The sequence below is a fragment of the Ambystoma mexicanum genome, chromosome 11, assembly GCF_040938575.1.
Source record: "Ambystoma mexicanum isolate Mex_15411 chromosome 11, UKY_AmexF1_1, whole genome shotgun sequence".
Lineage (NCBI taxonomy): Eukaryota > Metazoa > Chordata > Amphibia > Caudata > Ambystomatidae > Ambystoma > Ambystoma mexicanum.
Window position 1 is genome coordinate 993,472,000 of NC_090934.1, and position 23,828 is coordinate 993,495,827.

At 50.3% G+C, this 23,828-nt stretch overlaps 1 protein-coding gene across 1 annotated transcript in view; it reads right to left on the minus strand.

The window, feature by feature from the left end:
* FAH (fumarylacetoacetate hydrolase) overlaps window positions 1–18,154 on the minus strand; it is a 173,613-nt gene extending 155,459 nt beyond the window's left edge. Inside the window, exon 1 of the mRNA XM_069624175.1 lies at window positions 17,854–18,154. Coding sequence (XP_069480276.1) covers window positions 17,854–17,934 — 81 coding nt within the window. The 5' untranslated portion in view covers window positions 17,935–18,154. The remainder of the gene's footprint in view (window positions 1–17,853) is intronic.
* Between the last annotated feature and the right edge of the window lie 5,674 nt (window positions 18,155–23,828).

Here is a 23,828-nt window from a genome sequence, read left to right on the forward strand (position 1 = left end):
AATGTCTTTAAACGCACCTTGTTTTGTCTTTCAGATGCGGGATGCAGCGCCGAAGGCCTCCGGAGCGTGCGAAGAGTTGGTAAGCCTTTGTCTTTCAGATGCCGGAATGCAGTGTGAAGACCTCCGGAGCGCACGAAGAGTAGGTAAGCCTTTGTCTTTCAGATGCCAGAATGCAGCGCAAGGCGTTGGTGACAGCCGATGGACCAGGTAAGTGAAGAGCTGTCACTGAAGACCGTAATGCTAACCTGTTCTTTCTTGTCTTTATAGGTGTTGCTGAAGACTGGATTCAGGATGGTAAGCCTTTTTCCTTAGGCCCAGGATCAGATGCAGAAGACACGATGAGCGTTCTGCTGCAGAGGATGCAGAATAACGCAAAGCAAGATTCATCCATCGGGTGTGGTTTAAATAGCCTCCTGTAGTGCTTAGATGTCTCCTTCCACAGCCACGCCTAGGTAAGAAAAGAGTTCCTGCTTTCCAGAAGAGTTCCAGTGTTCTGAATCTAGGGAGTGGCTCCTGCCCCACCCAACAGGAAAAGTAGTTCCAAACAGAAGAGGATCAGAGGCTCAACTGGCAGGCAAGTAAGCAGCATGGTCTGCTGCAGGTAAGTCCACCCAAGCATTATGAGCCCGGCGCTTCCAGCGCTGGGACTGGGCATATTTATGAGCCTGGTGCCACTGGCGCCAGGACTGGGTTCAAAAGGTCCCAATTGGGACTGGTTGGCACTAGGAACCTGGGTTATGGATCTGCTTCCAAGGGAGTTGGGAAAACCCTGACCTTTTGGAAGCAGAGATCATGACAGAAAGTCTCCTCCAGACAGGTGCTCCCCTGCTCCTCCAGAACCATTAAGGACAACACCTTCTCTTGCCAACTTCTGTAACCACTCCCTCGCCACTGGTTCCTTCCCGCTATCCCTCAAGCACTCCCTGGTGCACCCTCTCCTAAAAAAGCCGTCTGCTGACTCCTCCTGCCTGGCTAACTATAGCCCTATTTGTACTCCCCCTTCCTGGGTAAACTCTTGGAGAATGTGGTCCTCCTCCAACTGACCCTCCACACTCATCTTGTTGGTTGCCTTCATGACCATCAATCTGGATTCTGGGCATCCAGAGGCACAGAAACTGCTCTCCTGAACACCTGTGAAACCATGCTCACAAATCTCAATTCCAACTCTCCTACTATTGTCATGTTGCTTGATCTCTCCTCCGCCTTTGATACGGTCAACCATTCCATCCTCATAAAACAACTCTGTGAAACCCTTGTCATCACTGACCGGGCACTGGATTGGCTGACCTCTTTTATCACTAACTGCCCTACCCAGTTGCAACTGGGCCCTTTCTCTTACACCACCTCCCTCTCCATCTGTGGCGTCCCCCAGGGCTCTATCTTATTGCCATGGCTCTTCAATATCCATCTTGCCCCTCTTGTTCACCCGATTTCCTCCTCCTCCTCCTCTCCTCATTTCCAGTGCTATGCCGATGACACACAGCTTGCCTTCAAACTTCCCTCTACTACCCCCTCCTCCTCCTCTCTGATCCCTGACTTGTCTGTTCACCATTAACGCATGGTGTGTAGCCAATGATCTCTGCCTCAATGCCAGCAAGACAGAGATCCTTCTGATTGGCACAACTATGCCCTCTTTTCCTCCTACCATCTGGCAACCCTCTTTGGGCCCTCTACCCCCACCATCCTGTGAGGCAAGAAACCTCGGGGTCATCTTCATCCCTCACGTTATGGATCTTACTAAGATGTTCCACTTCCAATTCCACCTCCTCAGATGCATTCTTCCTTTCCTCACCTTCCCCCCAGAAGCTCAATGTTTCTAGAGAGCCAGTCCTCTCCAGGCTGGACGACTGCAACAGTACCTCTTTCTCAATCTCCCCCTTTCCTCCCTACGCCCCCTCCAGCTAATCCAGAATAAGGCTGCAAGACTTATCCTTGGCCTCAGGGGTTGTGCAGTCAGAGGGGCAGGTTGTGGCAGATCTGCAGCAGGTGAGCAGTTTGTCTTTAGGTGTTTCTTCCCAGGGAGGACTGGGGGACGGAGGGTTAGCTCTTGTTCTACCCAACTGGGCAGCTCTAACCTCAGATGCATGGGTTTTACAGACCGTCAGGGTTTTGTATAGAATTTTAACCCCCACCCCCTGTTTCAGGAGTCTTCCTTACCTGCTAATTTTCAGTTAGGAGAAGCAGGTTCTGGTCGACAAAGAGGTGCAGGATCGCATTTCCAAGGGGGCTGCTGTTCCCACTTCCCATGGTCACTCTCCCTTCCTCAGAGGTCAGATGGGGGGGGTTCCGTCCGGTAATACATCTCAAGGCCCTCAATACGTTTGTGGTATAGCAACACTTCAAAATGGAAGGGATTCATCTCAGAGACACTCTACTTCCGGGGGACTGGATGGTCAAGACAGATCTCAAGGACGCTTGTTTGGTAGTTCCGGTTTATCCCCCTCATCAGGAGTATCTGCAGTTTCAGTGGCAAGGCCGCCACTGGCAGTTTGCTTCTCTCAAGTTTGGGCTGACATCGGCTCTGTGGTGCTTCACAAACCTTTTACGCCCTGTGATTGCGTTTTTTTGCAGGTGAGGGGTGTCAAGATAATAATCTATCTGGACGACCTGCTTCTGTTAGCCCAGCAGCGTGAACTGCTGCAGGTCCACCTCAGACTAGCAACCTCTTTGCTTCAGAGCCTTGTGTTTGTCATCAACCTCGAGAAGTTGGTCATTGTGCTTTCACAATTCATCCAATATCTGGGCTTCGTTATTGATTCTCAGTTGTGCCAACTTCTTCCCTCCAGGAGAATTCAGGACATTCGCATTCAGATCAAATCTGTGCTGAGGAAAGTGTCTCTGTCCCTGCAGGTTCTAACAAGGATAATAGTAATGTTATCAGCCTAATTTCAGGCCTTTTTCCCCGGTCCCCTGCATTATTGTGCGCTACAGAGATTGAAGATCGCTCATTTACGGGAAGGGATTCCATACTCACGCATGGTCAGTCTTTCTCAGGAAGTCTCTGAAGAGCTTCAGTAGTGGCTTCAACACAGAGGCCTGGAACGGGAAGGCTATTTTTGGTCTGTCTCCGGATGTGGTGTTGGAGTCAGATGCCAGTCTATCAGGATGGGGGGCAAAGTGTCAGGAAATATCCACAGGCGGAAAGTGGTCTGTTCAGGAGAAGTCTCTATGCATCAATCGCCTCGAGCTTCTGGCAGGGTCCTTTGCGGTGAAGAGTCTGGCCAAGGATACAGTGAACTGTTGCATCCCCTCCTGAGAATGGACAATGTCTCAGCGGTACGTTACATCAACAAGCTAGGAGGGATGCGATCCAAAGGGTTGGCGGATCTGGCCCTGGATTTCTGACACTTCTGCCTCAACAGAGGGATAATGCTGCAGGCGGAGTATCTCCCGGGTCTAGTGAACACAGTAGCGGATTGGAATTCCAGATTTCTCTGGGATGGAAGTGACTGGAAACTGAATGTAGACATTTTCCAGCTCCTGGTGGGTGCCTGGGGTCCATTTTGCACCGACGTCTATGCCTCTCGCCCGCAATTATCATGTGCCTCAGTTCTTCAGTTGGCATCTGTATCTGGACGCCAAGGCAGTGGATGAGTCTCAGGGGGTATGCACCCCCCTCCCTTCTCGTTCATCCCTCAGGTTGTCCTGCATGTTCGTAGACAGCCAGTGTCTCTGGTATTGCTTACTACGTTCTGGCAGGCTTAGGTGTGGTTTCCGGCTCTATTTGAGCTGGCGGTAGACATTCCCCGCCTGCTGCGGTCCTTTCCCCTTATTCTCACAGATCCCGGCTGGGGGGGGGTGTCCGCACGAGCTCACGTTGCAGGGGCAACTGCCCCTCAATCGCTTGGAAGATTTCTGCGCTTTCGGGAGATACTTACCAGGTTCTCAGGGACTGTTGGGCTAGATCTACTCAAAGTTTCTACTCTTATGCATGGGTGCACTGGGTGGGACTGGTGCGTTGACAGGGGTGTCAATCCCATTTTTTGCCCCTCCTGTAGATGTGGTCAATTTTTTGGTGACATTGTTCAAAGGAGCGAAAGCATATAGAACGATTAATAATTTCCGATCATCAGTTTCCGCAGGTCACGTGCTGGTTAAAGAGGGACCAGTGGGCAAGCATTTCTTGGTTAGGAAGACGTTGCGTTCCATTAGGATTAAGGTTCCACCTGAGGGGGCGTGGCTTGGAAGCCATGTGAGAGGACGCGCTCTTGGAAGAGCTCCTGAAGATCCTGCATTTATCCTGTGTAAAAGTGCATTGAGACTAACTTTCGCGAGTCAGGAACGAAGGAACCCGTCCATGAATGTATGCTGCATAAATATTGAGGAGCTGAATCCTTCGTAAGCCCGGCAACAACAGAAAAATTGCGATCGAAGATCCGGGAGTCACGGCCCGGACGGAGGGAAGATGGCGGCCATGCCGGACAACGGAGGAGATACATGCGGGGCGATGAAGAGGCATTCTCGTAGTGATCGGTGGCAAAGTAAGCTGTGAAGTGTGAGAATGGCCTCTGGGAGAGAACCGGCGAGTCTCGGTGGGCACCGATTACTTATCACGGGCTTTGGACAGTGACGGTCAGTGGTCGGCACTAGGACCCACCCGAGCTGACCACCCGCCTTGGGTGCCGGAGCATCGCGTGCTGGTCAAGCGGCAGCCTTGGGACGGAGGGCCCACATTGTGTAGGAACTCGCTGGTAGGGACCCAGTCGAGTGGCGGAAGGAGTGACTGCGGAGGTACACTTGGTGCGGGAGAAGCGACTCGCTCCATTGCGAGCGGAAGGTGGGCTCCTCTCTCCCGGGGTGGGGGTGAGGCGGGAGTGTACGGGCCCGCGACATACAGTGGTGGTGGAATGGCGAATAAATCCGTCAGACAGAAAGTGAAACAACCCACATTGGATGAGTTTACCAAGACACCACCAGGCCCAGAAAGTGCTCGGAGCAAGGAGAAGCCATCTGCAGGCGGCATGGCCGCCGCTAGCCCAAATCAGGACGTGTTAGTTGCGCTCGCAGAATTGAAAGCGGATTTGAAAACCGCTTGGGAAGCCAAGCTCGAAATGGTGGTGGCGGACCTGAAAACAGTGCTTGACCTCAAAGTGGGAGAAGTTCGGGAGGAGGTGAACCTACTTCGACAAGATGTGAGGACTCTGTCGGAGCGCACGGAGAGCCTGGAAAAGGAGGGGAGCGCCAACACGGCAGATTGCGCCTCACACAAGGCCGACCTGCATGTCTTGGAACAGAAAGTGCGCAACCTGGAGAACAGGGCCGAAGAAGCAGAAGGGCGCGCCCGGAGGAATAATATCCGTGTAGTGGGCATCCCGGAAGGATTGGGGGGTCACAACCCCACGGACTTCATTGAGAATATGTTGCTCCAAGAGATCACTGGGGGAGTGCTGTCGCAGGGTTTTGCGGTGGAGCGAGCGCATAGAGCATTGGCCAGGAGGCCTCCGCCGGGCGGTCCGCCCAGGCCAATGATAGCCAAAATCCTTAACTACCGAGACAGAGAGAGGATTTTGGAGCATTTTCGCAAAGGAGGAACCATCAAGAGGGGGGAGGCCACCATAACGGCCTACCCAGATTACACCATGATGGTGCAGAGGAGTCGGATGAACTTTGCAGCGGTCAAAAGGAGACTTAGAGAGGCGGGGAAGAAGTATATGCTCCTCTACCCGGCCAAATTGAAGGTGATCCACAACAACAGATCCTTGTTTTTCGAGTCGCCTGAGGAAGCCATGGGTTGGTTGGACATGCAGGGCAGCCCCCAGGAGCCGGAGGTCCAGGCTGATGAAGGTGGCAATAAGAGTTAAGTGCGCTACGACGATAAAGAGTGCAGCCAGAAGACTATGGGACTTGAATATAGTTACTGTTATGGCCGGGGGAGGTCGGGCCTGGAACTGAATGATCAATGCACTGTTTGCACCGTACCTGTGGTTATACGAAGGAGCCTTTCGGGGCTAGTCCATTCACCCCCATTTAGTGTTTTTTAGTTAAGTGGCCGTTAGGGCGACTTTACCCTACTGGGCTCTGTGTGTAACAGCCAGAACTAGATGTGGGGGGGCCTGAGTTCCCGAGGTGGAGCTGGGCAACAGTTGGGGAGGGTGTTGGGGGGACGGGTGGGGGGAATGGGGGGTGCGGGGAAAGTTGGGGTGTACATAGCGTTGGGGAGTTTAAGTTTGACCGCGAGCCCTGGGAGTACATTTTGGATGAGATATCTGGACGGCACGGATGAGCGGGGTGGGTTGGGGGGGAGTGGGCAGGATACCAGTGAATTATGGGGGAGCTAAAATTGCTAACATGGAACGTCAGGGGTCTCAATAGCTATCTAAAACGGAATAAAGTCATGCTATACTTGAGAAGGCAAAAGATAGACATCGCATTGTTGCAAGAAACGCATTTGACCCGAGATAAACTGGAGTTGGTAAAGAAAAAGTGGGGTGGAACGGTGGTGGGATCCACGTACTCGGCTTATGCCAGAGGTGTACTGATCTGGGTGGCGCCACATGTCCCGTTTCAACTGAGGCAGGAAATTTTGGATACTGAGGGGCGCCTGGCTATGGTAAGAGGGGCAATCGAGAATAAAGAGATGTGTGTAGTGAACACGTATGCCCCGAACCAGGGCACGGCAGAGTACTATCGGACTATGAGTGCCAGCCTGAGCTGGTGTGTTGGGAGTGCGGTGTTCTGGGGAGGGGATTTTAACTGTGTGTTGGAGCCGGGGATGGATAGATCCGACGATAAAGTGACTAGGCCCGCCCCGGCAGCCCGGGCGCTGCGGACGCTGCTGCGAGACTTCGAGCTCGAGGATGTGTGGAGGACTAAGCACCCCAATGTGAGACAGTACTCACACTACTCGGCCCCGCAGCAGTTGCACACCAGGCTTGATTATATCTTTGCCACATCGGATGTCTTGACAGAGGTGTCCAGGGCGGAATATAAAGCGAGGGTCCTATCGGACCACTCGCCATTGGTGGTGGGTTGGCAATATGGCCGCCCCAGAGCGCGGATCCCGACGTGGCGTCTGCGCGCAGAGGCGCTTAAAGACCAGGTTTTCAGGGAAGATATGCGGGAGGAAATAGCTAGTTATTTCGATACCAATACTGGCAGCGTTGATTCGGCGGGAACTCTGTGGGAGGCTTTTAAGGTTGTGATGCGAGGGGTGGCGATTGCCAAATCGAAAGGCTTGCAGAATGGGGTCCTGGTTGATTTACAGAGGGCAGAAAGCCAGTTGGAACGGGCGTTGAAGAGCGAGCCCATAGACAACGAGCTGGTGCTTAAACTGCAACAACAGTGTACGGAACATTGGGGGAGGCTCTGTAACCTAAACTATAAAAAATATATTGAGAGACAACACGCGGGAGGAGACAAAACGGGCCGTCTCCTGGCATGGCTATATAAGAAAGAAACCCCGAGACCCCCGATTAGGACGATTACTAGAGAGGATGGGAAGCAGATAGATACCCAAGAGGGCATAAACGAACAATTTGTGAATTACTATAGGGAATTGTACGGGGATCCGGGTGGCGGTGACCGGGAGGATATGCTGGAGACCCTGCAAGATATTGGGCTGCCCAGGATAAGCACGGAAGAAAGAGAGGAATTAGATGCCCCGATAACATTGGAGGAGTTGGAGGCGGTTGTCCGGCAACTACCCACTAGTAAGACCCCAGGGACGGACGGCCTGCCCAGCGAATTTTACAAAACCTTTGGAGCGGAAGTGCTCCCCCCGATGCTTGATATGCTCAATGAGGCGTTCGAGACGGGGAGGTTGCCGGAATCGCTCAGAGAGGCGGTCATTGTACCGCTCCCTAAGCCCAATAAACCCAGGCATAGTTGTGGGTCGTACAGGCCAGTATCTATGCTGAATCAGGACAGCAAGATACTAACGGCTGTCCTGGCAAACAGACTGCGGAGGGTGATAGGCAAACTGGTACACCCGGACCAAACAGGGTATGTCCCGGGGAGGAATATTACCCAAAACCACAGACGCCTCCACCGGGTGATAGAGATGGGATCCATTAGCGACGGGGAAATGGCGATAGTGTCGTTGGATGCTGTAAAGGCCTTCGATTCGGTTAATTGGGGGTGGCTGCTGACGGCCTTGAGAGAATACGGACTGGGTCCAAGATACGTTAGATGGGCGGAGCTGCTGTATAGTGCTCCACTGGCCAGGGTCCGGACGGGGGCAATCATATCCGAGAGATGGCAACTCAGCAGAGGCACTAGACAGGGGTGTCCTTGGTCCCCGATGCTGTATATCCTGGCCCTGGAACCCCTGGCACTGTACCTGCGGCAGCAGTACGACATTGTGGGTATTGAGATTGGGAGGGAAAAGCATCTGATATCCCTGTATGCGGACGACTTGTTATTGTACCTGAGTCATCCGGAGGAGAATTTACAGTATATCCTGGACGTGATGGGGAGATATGCGAGGTTGTCAGGCATAGCGGTCAACCCCCAGAAGTCGAACATTTTCCCATTGGGCTGCTATACGGGTGTCCCCATAGAGAGGCTGCCGGTGCTACAGGTGCCCTGGGCAGTTAACACGTTTCGTTACCTGGGAATAGATGTCTACCACACGGTAGAGAAAGAACATAAGTGTAATACTGAGATGGCTGTTGAGAAGATACGCGCATGCATGAGTTTCTGGCAGAAGTTGCCCCTAGCGATGATGGGGCGTGGAGCAATGATTAAAATGGTGGTTCTGCCTAGGCTGCTACACTACTTTAGTAACATCCCATATATGATCCCTAAGGGTTTTTTTGCTAAAATAAATGGGGTTTGCAGAGAGTTCCTGTGGCATGGCACTCGAAACAGGGTAGCACTCTGGAAGTTGCAGAACTCTCATGAAAAAGGGGGAGTTAGACTCCCAAACTTTGAGGCTTATTACATAGCGAGCCAACTACAGTTTGTATCCAAATGGCTTTCCGACGAAGAGACCCCAGAACTTAGATTATTCGGGCATGATTGTGCCCCATTTTTCCTGAAGGAAGTCATTTGGTTGCCAGAAACTGTTACGAGAAAGTACCCGGCGATGGTGAGGCTGGGATGGAAGATGTGGAGACGAGCATGCAAACTGATGGGAGACCCACTCCCGTGTTCTCCGCAGATTCCACTAGTTGCCCTGGCGGGGGTAGACGGACAGCTGAGGGGGATTATTAGGACCTATTGGGAATCTGTGGGGCTGGTGACATTGGGTGATGTGTGGCAGGAGGGTGCCATCAGAGCGTTTGAGGAACTTAGCGGGGAGGTTGGATTACATGGAGGCCAATATGTAACATACCACAGATTGGGGAGGAAAATTCGGGAACTATGGCCTGAATTTACCTTGGCAGACGAATCGGAGGTTACGCTGGAAGGGATATACGACACGACGGAAGGGGGACATGAGATCTCTAGGTTGTATGAGATGGTGATGTTGAAGGTTGGGAAGGAATTGACAGGCCTACGATCGGAATGGGAGTGCGAGGTGGGGACCCAGATGGGAGATGGGATGTGGGAACGGGCTCTAAGATACCACAGGAAAGTATCTCGAAATGCCAGACTGCAGCAGGTACAGCTATATGTCACGCACAGAGCGTATATGACCCCACTGCGGATATCCAAATTCCGGAATGCGGGCAGACAGGCGTGCCCTAAATGCGACGAAGAAAATGCGGACATGACGCATATGTTCTGGGCATGCCCAGTGATCGAGGGGTTCTGGAGGGAGGTGGCGCGCAAGCTAGGAGAGAAAGGGGTCACGCTTGCCATAGACACCGCCTGGGCATGCCTGCTGGGTGGGTTTTCCAGACCTAGGAAGCAGAAACATGTGTGTAAACTGAAAGACTTGGCGTATGTGCTGGCCAAACGGAGAATAGCCATGGGCTGGAAAAAATGTAGCAAGCCACGGGTTGAGGTGTGGTGGAATGACCTACAGAAATGGGCGGAGGCCGAGACAGCAGTGTGGCAGGAGGCGAGTTGTATGTCTTGGGAGGAGGAACTGGCCTCTTTGATGGCATGGAGGACTTTGATATCTTGCATATTTGGGACAGGGATGGCTTCGGGAGGGTCGGATGACAACGAGGCCCGCTCATGTGCGGCAGATACGGAATGTGACATGGAAACTGGCTCGCGAGGGGGGAGGGATCAGGGAGGTAGTGCGCACTAATGATTAAATGCTTTATTGTAATATTGTTAATTGCACTACGGTTTGGTTTGTATTGTTGTTTGTGTTGAAAAATCAATAAACTTTTTTAAAAAAAAAAAAAAAAAAGGTTCCACCTGAGGCTAAATCTACATTTTGGGATGCTAATCTGGTTTTTCGCCTGCCCCGATAATGAGGCTTTGTCACTTCAACAGATGTCTGCCAAATTGGCTATGTTGCTGTCTTAGTTCTATCAAGAGGGTTTCTGATGTCAGGGCATTAGATGTTGACAATAAGGTCTATTTGACTGAACGCGTGTCCATCTTTATCACGCGTCGCACAAAAAATGTCACCTCCTTGGTTTCTTATCCTTTCTTTCAGGAGGATCAAAAATGGTGTGCGGTTAACTGTTTGCAATGTTATGAACTTATGACTTCTGCTTATCGGCCCACCTCTACCTCTCAGCTACTTACTTCCATCCAAAGGAAACCCTTTGAGGCAGTTTCCTCTGCCACAGTGGCACGCTGGCTGCGTTGGATAATGAAAGAAGCGGGTGGATGTTTCCATCTTTGGGGCCCATTTTTCTAGGGGCGCTAGGGCCTCCAAGTCAGTTCTCCTTGGTGATAATTTGCAAGAAATCGTCAAAGCAGCTAATTGGTTCCGGGAGTCTACTTTTAAGTACTTTTATCACAATTAGGTCCACCATGTAGCTAATGTGGGTTTGCAAGAGCTTTGAACTTGCATAATATGAAGCCTCCGTTCTTGGCATATGATGGCTAACCCCCCCCACTCTAACATAAGCAGGGGGTTTAGATTCTATTAAGAGACACGCAGGGGAGCATTATCCCTCCCGTCCTCCCTTATCTTGCGTTTGCCTTCTTGCAGTTCCCTTCTGAGGCTGGAGTTTGTGCAGGAGTTTCGCTCTGTATCCCGAAGGAAATCCATAGGAGTTGGGACATCGCTAGCTAGATCGGTCTCAGCTATTGTTAGGCTGTTCTTGATTTGGCCTCCTCGCAGCTACAGAAGAGGACAAGGGACGTTTGTGGAAATTTATAGAGGGACTCGAATCCCCATTGGTAGAGAAGGACGTGTCTGCTATTTTGTAATGGGGTCACATTCAAATGTTTAAAGTTATCAAATGGTTAATTTTTTTCATGTTTTAAGAGTTCAATGTTAACAAGCATGAGGTTTTCTTTGCTGCTGTATGTCGAGAGTAAAGAAGACTAAGCATAATACTCACCACTGTGTCCCATAATAGAATCTAAACCCCTCTCATGTTAGTGTGGGGGGTTAGCCATTAGCGACAACAGGCTTACCTGACAGTTCCAGTTGTCATGTTAAGCCCAGTGGTATCGAAAGTAAGTTTTGCGCTTATGCCTTAAAAAGGTGTCCACTGGTACCAAGCAGTGCACATTTCTCCTTTTTCAAAACCACTGCTTAGTGTCCCTTTGAATGCCACGCTGGTTTAAGAACTTTGGTCTTCTGATCAGGTCACCACGACAATAATTCTGGCGATTGCGGTGCCAAACTCTGAATCACGATGGTGCCTTGTTGCAATGCGAGTCGGGTCCCTCTCATTTAGAGATCCTTGTATTCAGCAGAGCTTCCACACCAAGACACTTTCTCTGAGGCAGGGCATGCAAAATCTATTAGCCCACTCGCAGTGACAAGGGGATTTTTTGAAGGGCAAGTACCATTTGCAAGGTACTCGACATTGCTGGCGAGTACAGGGTGGTGTCTGAAACGTGTTTTTGACATTTACTGAAAACAAACTGTTTGCAGTAAATGGCAAATAAAGCTTTCACTGTGCATGGCTAGCCTTTGTGTGGCAGCATTGCACCAAATTTGAAGTGTGCTTTGGGTGATGAGCAATGTTTTATAAAAAACAGAGGTAAATATTTTGTCACCCGTTACCATAGGGCGAGTGAATTTCTCTTGGGTCGAGTATGTAAATTAAGGAACTCTCCCTGCAGGTCTAGTGGGATTTTAAAGAATTTGCAAAGCCTGCTCCGAGGTGATGCTTCTATCTTGCAAACAATTTGTGCCAAAACCTGTATTGCATTTGTGTTGCTTCTGTGACAAATCACTAGATGTCGCCACTTCTCCCCGAGGGGGGAGACCTTTCCCATGAGGCCAGGGAGGTGAAGCCACTACCTAATAGTCACCCTGGGAGTTGTATAAAGTGGGATGATCTCATGGGGAGAGACTTCCCCTCTAGCGACAAGGACGACCATCTAGGGTACAGCCCTAGAAGAACTTCACCCCCACACACAAACTCTAGCCTCTCCCCTTGCTCTGTTAACCTCTTTGTAGACAGCAGACCTATGCACTGTTGTAAGGCAAAGTACTTTAAGTTGACGAACAAAAGGAACCTAAGTAATCCAAGTACTGGGATGAGTTGGCCCGGCAAAGCAAGAAAGATTTTAAAAAACGAAGGACTTATACATGGGTCCAGACACTGCTGGCAACATTATATAAAAAGCAACAATGGACTAAACACTGTCTCAGGCAGCCAAGGAGGACGGCAGGGGATTGAACCTGGTCACTGATCTGGAGGGAGAAAACGTCAAGGACGCTGGCAGTCCGCCACATCTGATAAGGCAGTCTGCAGGAGCATACCAGTGCACCGCAGTGTTGAGAGAAGGAAGAAACGCATATGGCAGCCATGAATGCCGTTGCACAGTCACAGGGAAAGCAAGACGCCGGACGGAACACCCATCATCCCAGGTAGCCCCAGCAACGTGACAAAACCCTCAACAAGGTAATGGGTGGCAGGGGAAAACTGGAGGGGTTGTGGGGCAGCTTACCAGGGGGCGAATACAGTTATCCCTAGGCCACTTTGCAACCATAACGCTTGGGTGGCACGACAGGAGCAGAAAGCCTACAAACCTTCTCCTCCTCACCGCAGTGATTGAACGAAGCCTGTTGATCACCATCAAGGACCACATTGACAACCTCGCTCCGGCCCTTGCTGATTTTTGCAACCCCTCCTTTGCCTCTGGATCCTTCCCCTCCCCTCTGTAGCACTCCTTTGTGCATCCTCTTCTCAAGAAACCCACAACTGATCCTTCTTGTCCAGCTAACTATCACCCAATTTCCATTACTCCCTTTCTGGGCAAACTCCTGGAAAAGTTGGCCATCTCTCAGCTTAAACTTAATTCCAATTCTGTTGGCTGTCTCCATGACCACCAGTCTGGCTTCAGAGCTGCCAGAAGCACGGAAACTGCTCTCCTGAACATCCGTGAAGATCTGCTCTCCAACCTTGACTAACATTCCCTCTGTCCTCATCCTCCTCGATCTCCCTTCTGCCTTTGACACGGTCAACCATACCATCCTGCTCAACCTTCTCCGTGAAAACCTGGGTATCACTGGACAGGCTCTGGCCTGGCTGACCTCTTTCCTCTCAGATCGATCCCCCCAGGTCCACTTTGGATCCTTCCTTTCATCTATCTTCCTCTCCACCTGTGGTGTTCCCCAGGGGTCTAACCTCTCGCCCTGGCTTTTCAACCAATACCTGGCAACACTCGTCCACTGCATTGCCACTTTCTGCTCAAATTTCCAGTGCTACGCTAACGACACTCAACTCATTTCCAGGCTTCCTTCTGCCACCACCTCTCCCTCTCTCATCTCTGATTGCCTAACTGCCATTCAAGATTGGTGTGCCGCCAATGATCTTTGTCTGAATGCCAGCAAGACAGAGATCCTCCTCATCGGCAAACCTTCACCATCCTTTCCCCTCACTCTCTGGCTGGCCTCCATTGGCCCTCCTCATACCCCCACCTGCAAGGCTAAGAACCTCTGGGTCATCTTTTACTCCACCCTTTCCTTCTCTGCCCACATCTCCAAGGTCTCTAAAAAGTCAAATTTCCTACTGCACCTCATCCGAGCTACTCTGCCTTTCCTCTCCTTCCCCCAGAAGCTCATGGTATCCCAAGCTCTGGTTCTCTCTAGCGTGGACTATTGTAACAGCCTCTTTCTAAATCTACCTGCCTCTACTCTCCGCCCTCTGCAACTAATCCAGAACAGGACTGCGAGACTTGTCCTTGGCCTCAAGCCCTGGGATCGTATCTCTCCAGCTCTGAAATCTTTCCATTGGCTCCCAGTGGATGCAAGGATTACATTCAAAACCCTCTGCATTAGCCACAAGGCTTTCTGGGGCCTGGGTCCAAAATACCTTCAGCTATCCCTCCGCAAATACCTCCCCTCTCGAGCTCTTCGCTCCTCTACCTCCAACTCCCTCAGGTTGGAGTCGTTTTTCAAAGAAACGAGTTGGGAGTAGATCTCAGTCTTCGGCTGGGGCCTCCCTCTGGAACAGCCTCCCTGCCACTCTAAAACTTGAGGAGAACCATCTCTGGTTCCGTAAGCACCTCAAGACCTTCCTCTTTTGTTCTGCCTTTGCTCCGCCTCTCCTCTGCTGATTTGTTCTCTCTTGGCACCGTGCACCTGGCCACCCTCTGTCCTCTGGGCCCAGGTACCTGCTCACCCTGCCACCCTCCCGCACTGCCTCCGGGCCACCCCTTGCCCTGCGGTCTGTATCTATACCCATACAGCCCCCCCCTTTTCTTCCTGCACTTATCAGACCTATTCTGTCTGCTGCCTTAAACCTAGCACTTGCAAATTGCTGGCTGCACTACTACTGCTTGTTGCCTTTATTATTTATTTATTGTTATTTATCCGTTTCTCCTCTGCTTCACACTTTCCACTTCTCCCCCTTCCATGCACTTTTCCCCTCCCCCTCCCCCATGCACTTGCGCGTTCTCAATGTCACTGGGCCTAGTAAGATCGCTGCTTTGTTCTCCCCTGTTCCCCTCCCTTGTCGCGCTCTGAAACACTTGTGTACGAGCACGTTAGAAATAAAATATCAATATCAATACCAGGGAACGGTCGAGGACGCTAAGTACCATAAAGAAAACTTGAGCGGGAGAGTCCCTCACAACAGTGGAGAGGATAAACCCTCTAAACAAAATACGAGTCATCTTCCTCATGGCACTACTTGGCAGGGGAGTGAACCAAGTGGGCCAGCTCAAAGAAGAGCTGGTCCGATAGCACAGCGAGTAGAGCGCTCGCTTTGACATCTGTGCAGAGCCTGCCGACGCAGGTTGCAATCCCGGCGGGGCCAAACTCAGCCTTTCATCCTTCCGAGGTTGATAAATTAGCACCACACACGAGGGTAATAATAAGCAGCGCTCAGATACCTGAGGGTTTGTAGCACTATATAAATGCAAAATTATTATTATTATAAGAAGAAGAGAAACCAGGGTCTGAGACCCAAACCAAGAAAGTTATAGGAGTCATCTTCTTCATGGTAGTATTTGGCAAGCAAGTGAACCAGGTCAAAGAAGAGAGGCCAGGGTTGAGGAGTCTCCTAACACTCAGGAGTGGGTGCTGTAGGTGTGAAGCCTAAGAAAAAGGTAGACCAGGGGAAGGGAATCATTCCCCCTGGTTGTAAGGAACAGATAATAAGATACCAGGAGAATAGAGTCCTTCTCCTGGTAAACCCAGACCGGCCGAAAGGTCCACAAGGCCTTTGGAAGGGAGCCGTTCCCCCAGGCTATTGGTCAGGAGAAGGGAGACATTCTTCTGACCCATCAAGGAAGTATTGTGTGGAACTTTCCTATCAGGGGAAGGAAGCCCCTCCCCCTGACAACGTGCAAGACACAAGACTGTCCTAAGATTTGGGAATTGTGTCAACAAACCAGGAACCGTAACCCAGGAGAAGGGAGTCCTTCTCCTGGGGCCAGAACAGAACTGCCTTATTCTTTCGTTTCTAGTGTAAGGGACAGAAGTAAGGTTTTCCTGACACAGAATCGTGGGCACTTGAGTTGACAAGACATCCTGGCAGACACCCTATCTTTAGTTGAGGCGGGAAAATCCCCACCTTTGGAATTGGGATAGGCAAGTTTTCTCTTGCTTTAATAAAAGTCCTTAGCCCCAAACATGCCACTTTTGTGCCAGTCTCCTCCTTCTGCACTCTTACACTTCTCAATAACATGCTCTAGATGCCAAAGCTACCAGAGTTAAGCCGAGCTTTAAATTCCTAGCAAATTGGATTTGGTCTGCTTGAATTTGTTTTGAACTCTTTTACGATTTGGCAAAGCAAGAAACTTGCAGCTGTGATTGGCACTATATCAAAGCTATTTAAAGTTTTTAAGAAAAAATAAGTTAAATGGAAACTTATTGGATTCCCAATCTATTTTGTTTAACAATTGCCCATTCCAAATTAGGGTTTTCTTAGTCACTCCCAGAAGCAGGGTGGCTTGTTCTGTGGTTTTGAAAGCCAGGGAAAGTGTCAGTTAAAGCAGGACTCGGACACGGATCGTTCTTAAAACCACAGTTTAAGCATGTGCTTTAGCTTGATTGTAAGGTTGCTTTCACGGATTACTAATTAGGTTTTCTCCGTATATACACAGGAGATTAATACTGGACACATGTATTCTGGGATAAAACATGTGCCTTCTTAAGGGATATCGGATGTTTATGATCTGATCGGGGTTACCCAATTAATTACTATGTACCTAAAACCAGTTTTTCAACCCAAATGTTTTTGCCATAGGTCTTTAAATGGAGTTGGTGGACAAAGTTGCATACATCGTAAGATTATACAGAACATTTACTTATCAGTGATATAAATTAAATGATGATATGCTATTTTATTTAAATATTGTATCATGATTAGGATACTTATCCTTTGGAATATAATCGGACAGATAAAACACATGTTGGAACAAAGAAAGCATTAACTGTTTGCACTGACCTTGGGTGTGAGTGGGCATATTTGATTGCATCTGGGTTCCTAATTATGTCCAAAACATGAATAAATCATGGTGTTACAGCTTAATACACGGGTTGACTAAATGAATTGGCCAGGATCACACCACTTTGGTTGCCTGTAAACATTGGAAATTCCTAGAAGTGATAGAGGTTTGCATCATGCGTTATTAAAATAAAAAGCCTCAGCTGTGGTTTACTAAACTATAGTGTTGCTGCGTAGATTATAATAAATGTATTATTCACACAGTGATGTGCCTCATGACAACTTCCTGCATTGTCACTTTCCATTATGCCCTTGACTAACAAAAAATGATAATATTCCTTGAAAAATGTTCAGTGACATCACTTCTGATGATGTAATCCATGGGTAAATTAGTGGGGCTGGCATGTCTTTTGTCAAACAGAACCTAAGAAATCCCAGGACGGGCCAAAGAGAGAAAGCTAACGGGTTGGGCTGGCTGGAGATCTGTCAATGAGGGCCTTGGGGTGCTCACGTTTGTCCCAGATAAAGGAATAGGTTTCTGTGTCGTGAGAGTGCCAACATGGGGTAACTTGTTCGGGGCGCATTTCAAGTTAAAAAGTTGAAAGGACCTGAAGCCGCCCTTGCTAACGAGTCGGTGTCGACATAACGGTTCTTGTTTTGCCATGTGTGCAGAAATACCATTTGCCTCTAATGTTACCAAAATGACTTGGTTCAGAGCACTGCCTCAGAAAGAAAACTTCCAAATCTCAGCGGGCGGGTTGGTAGGCAGCCACCCAGGCTCGAGTCACTATCCCCAACTCGTCCAAAACGTCCATGCCATGACCCCAAACTGGTACCCTTTTCACCTCACAACCATCCACGGTCGTTGAACACTCAAGAGCACCGCAATTTAAACCGAGCACCCCCGTCCCACACGCACGTCTTAACTGCGCACACAGTGTGTGCACCCTAAAACTCACTCATGCTGAGAATGGGCACTCACCTCATCTCTGGTAGAGAATATGCCGTAGGGGAGGTTCTGAATAGGGAAATCAGAGTTTCCATCGACATCAATAAAAGACATGGTGCTGCAGAAGGGGAGCGGTGCTTAAGCTGTGACCAGAGCCGAGGTGCAGGAGCTGCTTTGGAAGGTGCAGGGGAGGAAGGGGCGGTTCCCCGACCTCTACAGCACTTCCTTTCCAAGCCCGCTGGGACTTCTCGTTAGTTATTAACAGAGGTTTTCCCCATTTTTCGTCGGCGATGCGCTCCTCAACCCATGTAACTATGTACAGATGTCATTTTTTAAGCTCATGTGGCGCGTTCGGCCCCGACCCTTCCTCCTAACCAATCAGAAGTGAAGTTTCAGCCCCGCCCTCTAGCTAACTTCTGCCAGCTGCGCGCACGAATCGCATACTCTCCCCCTCCCCCCCACACCCCCCTTTGAAGGCATGACTTTGCACTCTACTACACACAATAATGTCTCCCAGAACTCCTTTGATATCTCACCACAGCAGCCTACTGCCTTGTCTTTCTTCCCTCTGGCGAGTCACTGCTCCCCGAAAATATTTCCCCACGCTGCACTTTCTGTCCCCCGTCTGTGCCCCCGACCACTCATTAGTCGCTGCAATCTCCCCCTTCCTGCTGAGCAGTTTCCTCACACCCATCACCATCCCACAGCGTTCGTAATTCCCTCTCCCCTGCATCCACCCTCGCATTTAATGGAATTTGAAATAAATCTTCGGATCAGAGGGTATATTGCTTCAACAACAAAAAAACGACAGACATGTATCGAAAGTTGCCTTTTGCAGTTTGTAAACCTGCTAAGCATATATGAGCCACACAACGGACTGTTAATTGTAACGAAACGCGTTTTTCTGGTGCTGGTTACCAATATTTAGGTATGCAGAGCCCTGAACTGCCCCAGTTCCCTGAATGACGCCGGCCTTTCGTTTTGGCCATTTGGTGGTAAATACATCAAAACTATTGCATTGGAGTACAGCTAGGGGGAGATGAAATATGCAGAGGGGTTAAAAGCTTGTAGGGGTTTGGTTATTTACCCAACCTATTGTCAGCCCATGGCTATGCTAAACCCTCTTGTCATTCCATCCCATTACCTGCCTCTACCAATTGAAAACTCATCCTCCTGCGTTCTCTTTGAGGTAGATCTTTCAAGCAGTAACATCAAACTCTGACCTGCATTTGTTAATTCTAGCAGTCTGCTGATGGCTTTAATGCAGCTCTAAGTGCGCTCGTGGTGTAAAAAGTCTAAACCCAGTCTGACTTCAGCCACTTGATTTATATATGTTCGTTGCAATGAAGTCTTATTAAAAGCAAGCATCAATAAAGACAACTATTTTGCCTTTTCTGTGGGCATGGGATAGGCATTTGCCAGGCACTATGTTATGGCCAGCTAATCACGCCATTTAGCATATGTTGCCATTGTATGGCTAGGTAGCACGGTTATGATAGTGAAAACAAGTATGATCTCCGGACAAGATGCGCTACACCAAATGATATTCCTACAAATAGTCAAAACCGGGGAAATTATCGTTACACCAACACGTCTAAATATTGTTTATTAATCATTTTTTAATAAAGGTATGCTGAGACGTGTTTTGACCCCTCCATGAGGTGGTCTTCAGGGTGTTTCTTAACTCCAACTGTATTCTTCAAATGCACAGGTTTTTCAACCTCCATTGATATCTCAAACCGGCCTTGTATCTCCCTTCTAGATTCAGTACAAAAGTACGCTCATTGCTTCAATATTTGAAATGGTCTCTGTTATAGGGTAATCATGGCCCGGGTCGCCTCGGTAGTCAGGCCCCCAGCCTCCGTAGTCAGGCCCCCAGCCTCCGCAGTCAGGCCCCCAGCACCCATACCTTAATGAACACTCGGACACAGGTCTGCTTGCTACGGGTTCCCGGCAGCAACTGCCGAGCACGGACTCCCCTTTATTAACTGCACATGCAGAGCCTTCCTTCCGGGTCGTGCATGCGTGAACATGAGTTCACTCCGTAACATCCCTCCTTTTTCATAACAAACAAAACATTATCAGAACTTCCCTGAACAGAAGATGTCAAGGTGACACATACATCAGTGCACAGCACACAACGTAAATGTGGCCCAAAGTGGGCGGTTACCGTTCCACCTGGCCCTCAGGAACTCTCGTCCAGAATGTAGTCTTTGAATCGGGTCGGACATCTTTGTTCTTCGTGGCGGGGGTAGCGTCCCTCCTCTTTGCTCGAGTCACAGGGAGGCCCCACTGGTATAGGATCCCCAGTGTCTTCTTCGAGCCTGGTGTTGCGCTGGAGGTGTAGGTTGTTACCCCACACTCACAAGGTTTGTCAGGGGTATCACGGGTGTCAACCTTCTTAAAGAAACAAGAGCTCCCCGTGATCATCCCTCTCCTGTCGGATGCCGTCACCATCGAGCCGTTGTTGTGAGTCACGCCCATGGGGGTGGGCTCATAGTTGAGGGACAGCTTCCCTTGAGGGTGCCGGATGTGTACAAGGATGGTGTCCCCCCACTTCAATGTTTGCCGGCTTCAGATGTCTTGGGGGCATTTTCACGCTCATTGCGCACTCGCCTTTCTTCCAGGGTCCTTTGGTCCTCAATAACCCGGGGGCTCGTCCCTCAGCTTAAGGTATTAAGCCTCTGGGGCACCGGTTGAACCGGGCCTTCGCTGGGGCCACCCCTGTGGACTGATGGGGCGTGGATCAATAGTCGCAGAGGAATTGGTACAGATTTCTTTTCAATTCCCCCCCTTGGCCCTGAGTGATCCGGTCACACCTTGTTTAGAGTTCGCATAAAGCGTTCCACCTCCCTGTTGGCTTGTGGCCACCTTGGAGTTACCTTCCTGTGCGTGACCCCACACTCGCCCATGAAGGTGGCAAACTGGCGGCCCTGAAACGGGGGACAATTGTCCGAACACAACTCCTGGAGAAACCCATGGGTGGCGAAGATCTTGTCCATCGCTTGGATGGTGTGGTCACTGGACGTGGACTCCACCAGCTCCACCTCCAGGTAGCGGGACCACTGGTCCATGAGGACTAGGAAGTACATGCCCTTTTCGGTTGAATTCCGGTGCATATGCTCGTCGACCCTCCTTTCAAGATCTGGGAATCAGACTTTGGCTCTTAGTCGCGCCTTCGTCTTAGCCGTGCCCTGATGGTAGCTGTGTGCAAGTTCCAACACCGTGTCCACCAGTGCTCGCGGGATCACAATCTGCCTTCCCCTCAATAACAGGCCCTCATAGGACACAGACAGTTCTTGTTGTGCGTGCCACAGCGCCTGTAGGTCATGCTGAGTGTCTTTTCCTTTTCGGGACACGTACACCAGGGCCGATTTCCAGTCCCGCTGCCCACAGCTGTTTGGATCAGCTGAAAACACCCGTCGGCCCTTGAGGCTTCGGCCAACTCCAGTGTCAAATCTATTGGCATGGCATCCTCCACCACATGCCGAATTACCTCGGCACAGTCCGCTCCTGAATGTCCGGTCTGTGAGCCGCTGCCCTAGGGATGGCAGGACAGGTTGTCCGCTGAGTTGTTTGTGCCTTGCCTGTACTGTAGCTTCACCCCGTGCTCCATGAGGGAGAGCATCCACCTCTCAATCCTCGGGGGTGGTTTGGAGGAAGCCCCCGTAATGATGGGGATTAGGGGCTTGTGGTCCATGAAGACTGAGACCGGCTTGCCTAGGATGTAGATTCGAAAAATGCTTGCAGCCCCACAAGATAGCCAGTGCTTCCCTTTCAATTTGAGAATACCTTTGCTCGGTATCAGTTAGGGCTTTACTAGTGTATGCGATGGGCCGCATCTGCCCCTGAAGGTCAGGCTGGAGTAGCACTGCACCGAGACCCACAGGGCTGGCGTCGACAACCAGCTCAGATTCCTTCTTAGGGTTGAAAAAGGCCATTGTTTCCTCACCAGTGAGTGCGGCCTTGATGGCATCAAAGGAATTCTGCTCCTCGGCTGACCATGTCCAGATGGCTTCCCTCTTTGTGAGGGCCCTGAGCGGTTCCGAGAGGGAGGCAAGGTTTTTAATAAACCTCCCGCAGTAATTCACCATTCCCAGGAAACTGCAGACTTCGGATGGAGTGTCTGGGGGCCTGGCCTCCGAAATGTCTTTCACTTTCTGGTGGTCTGGTGAGATCCCTCCGAGAGTGAAAAATGAACCTGAAGAACTTGATGCTCTCCTACAAAAAAAAAAAAAAAAAATTCCCTATGCAAGGTCAACCCCAGATCATGGATCCTCTCCAACGCCTTCTCCAGCCTGACCATGTGCGCCGTCTCGGAGGAGGCATAAACTAGGATATCATCGCTTAGGTGTTACGCTCACCTGGTATCCACTGGGACGCTACCCAGCCCTGGTTGGATGATTTGCACTTTCAAACCCTCTCCTGGTCCCTTGGTAAGGCCTCTGCTTAATGATGGGTCTGCAATATAGGAGAGCTGGATTCAATACCAGATTGTCTTTGTTTTCCCACCTCCGTTGGCCTCAACTCCTTCCTCCCCCTTGGGCCTTCTCCTCACCTCAATATTGTAAAAGGTGGATTCTCCGTCTTGCTCCTCATGGCAGGGGCACGTAGATGTGAGGGGCGAGCAGTGACCAAGTTACTTCACTGGTGCAAGCCCCCCCGTGGGAATCCAGGTGTAGGTTTGCTGCTTTGCAGTCTTTATATGCAGTTCCTATATTCCTCTTAGTTTGAATAATGTCTTGCTTCTTTCCTTTTAGGTATGGAAAGGTATTTTGGTGTTATGCAGTTTGAAGATGAGCATGGGCCGGTAGGCGAAAGCGCAGTGTGCGCGATGCTGTCCTGTGAATAATGCGCAATTTGCGGCATTGTTTCACCTTTTATATTGCAAACCTGTGTCTTTTCTCTCCTTGCAGGTTGCGATGTTCCTCGCCGAGCGCCGTAATGTTCCAGCAATGATATCGACCATGAGATGACTACCCAGGTAAGAATTGTGTGGCTTTCATCATTCGGGAGGAAACGTGAGTAAACGCTTACTAATGGTGTCTTTCTTTCTCCTCTTTCCAGGTTATGGTTTCCAGGATGCATGCGGTGCTGGATGAGGGAGTTCGTACTTTCGGTGAGTGGAACTGAAGTCAGCGATGGATTGAAGACAGGATACTGTTCCAGGTACGTTTTCGTAGTGTTCTTTCTCTCTCTGCAGGTCCTTGGTTTCAGGTAAGCTGGCATCAAAGAATTGGACACGGTGAGCGTTATGCTGCCCACAGCAGAATAACGCAAAGCATGTTCTGTTTGGGTGCGGTTTAAATAGTCTCAGGTAAAGTAGTCCAGGTAAAATAGTCCCAGGCCTGCCACACCCAAAGTAGTCCAGGTAAAATAGTCCCAGGACTGCCACACCCAAAAAACTAGACCGCATAGCTCAGTTCCTTGTAACTGAGCTATGTGTGTGCCTCCTTGTTGGCTGAACATCCCCCCCCCCCCCCAAGTTAAATAGCCCCAAGTAAATAGTCCCATTCTAATGTTGGTCTACATGATGGTTATGAGCCTGGCGCCAAAGGTGCCAGGACTGACTCCGAGAGTCTTGGATGCGGTTTTAAGGCCTTTGACCTGGTCCTAACTGGAAGGCTGACTTGCCAGTGAGGGCCAGGGGCAAGGGTTATGACATTAGGTTGATCACTCCGTTCAGTCCAGCGAGGGCACCCCTGATCACATTCTGAGGAGATCCCAAAACTCAGCCTTTTGTATTGGTACAGGCCGCTGTGTGTGATGAAAGTGGTGTTGTACCGGGAGTACGGATGGAGCTCGAGCTGGTGGTAACCTAAGCGCAGGTCTAGCTTTGAGAATACTTTGGTACCCTGCAGCTCCCCCACCACATCATCCAGCGATGGCGTCAGGTGGCGTTCCCTCTTGATGGCCAGGTTGGGCAGCCTCATGTCTACGCAAATGCGTACCGTGCCCGGCTGCTTGGGTTTGGTCACCACCACTATGGGAGACACCCATGGGGTAGG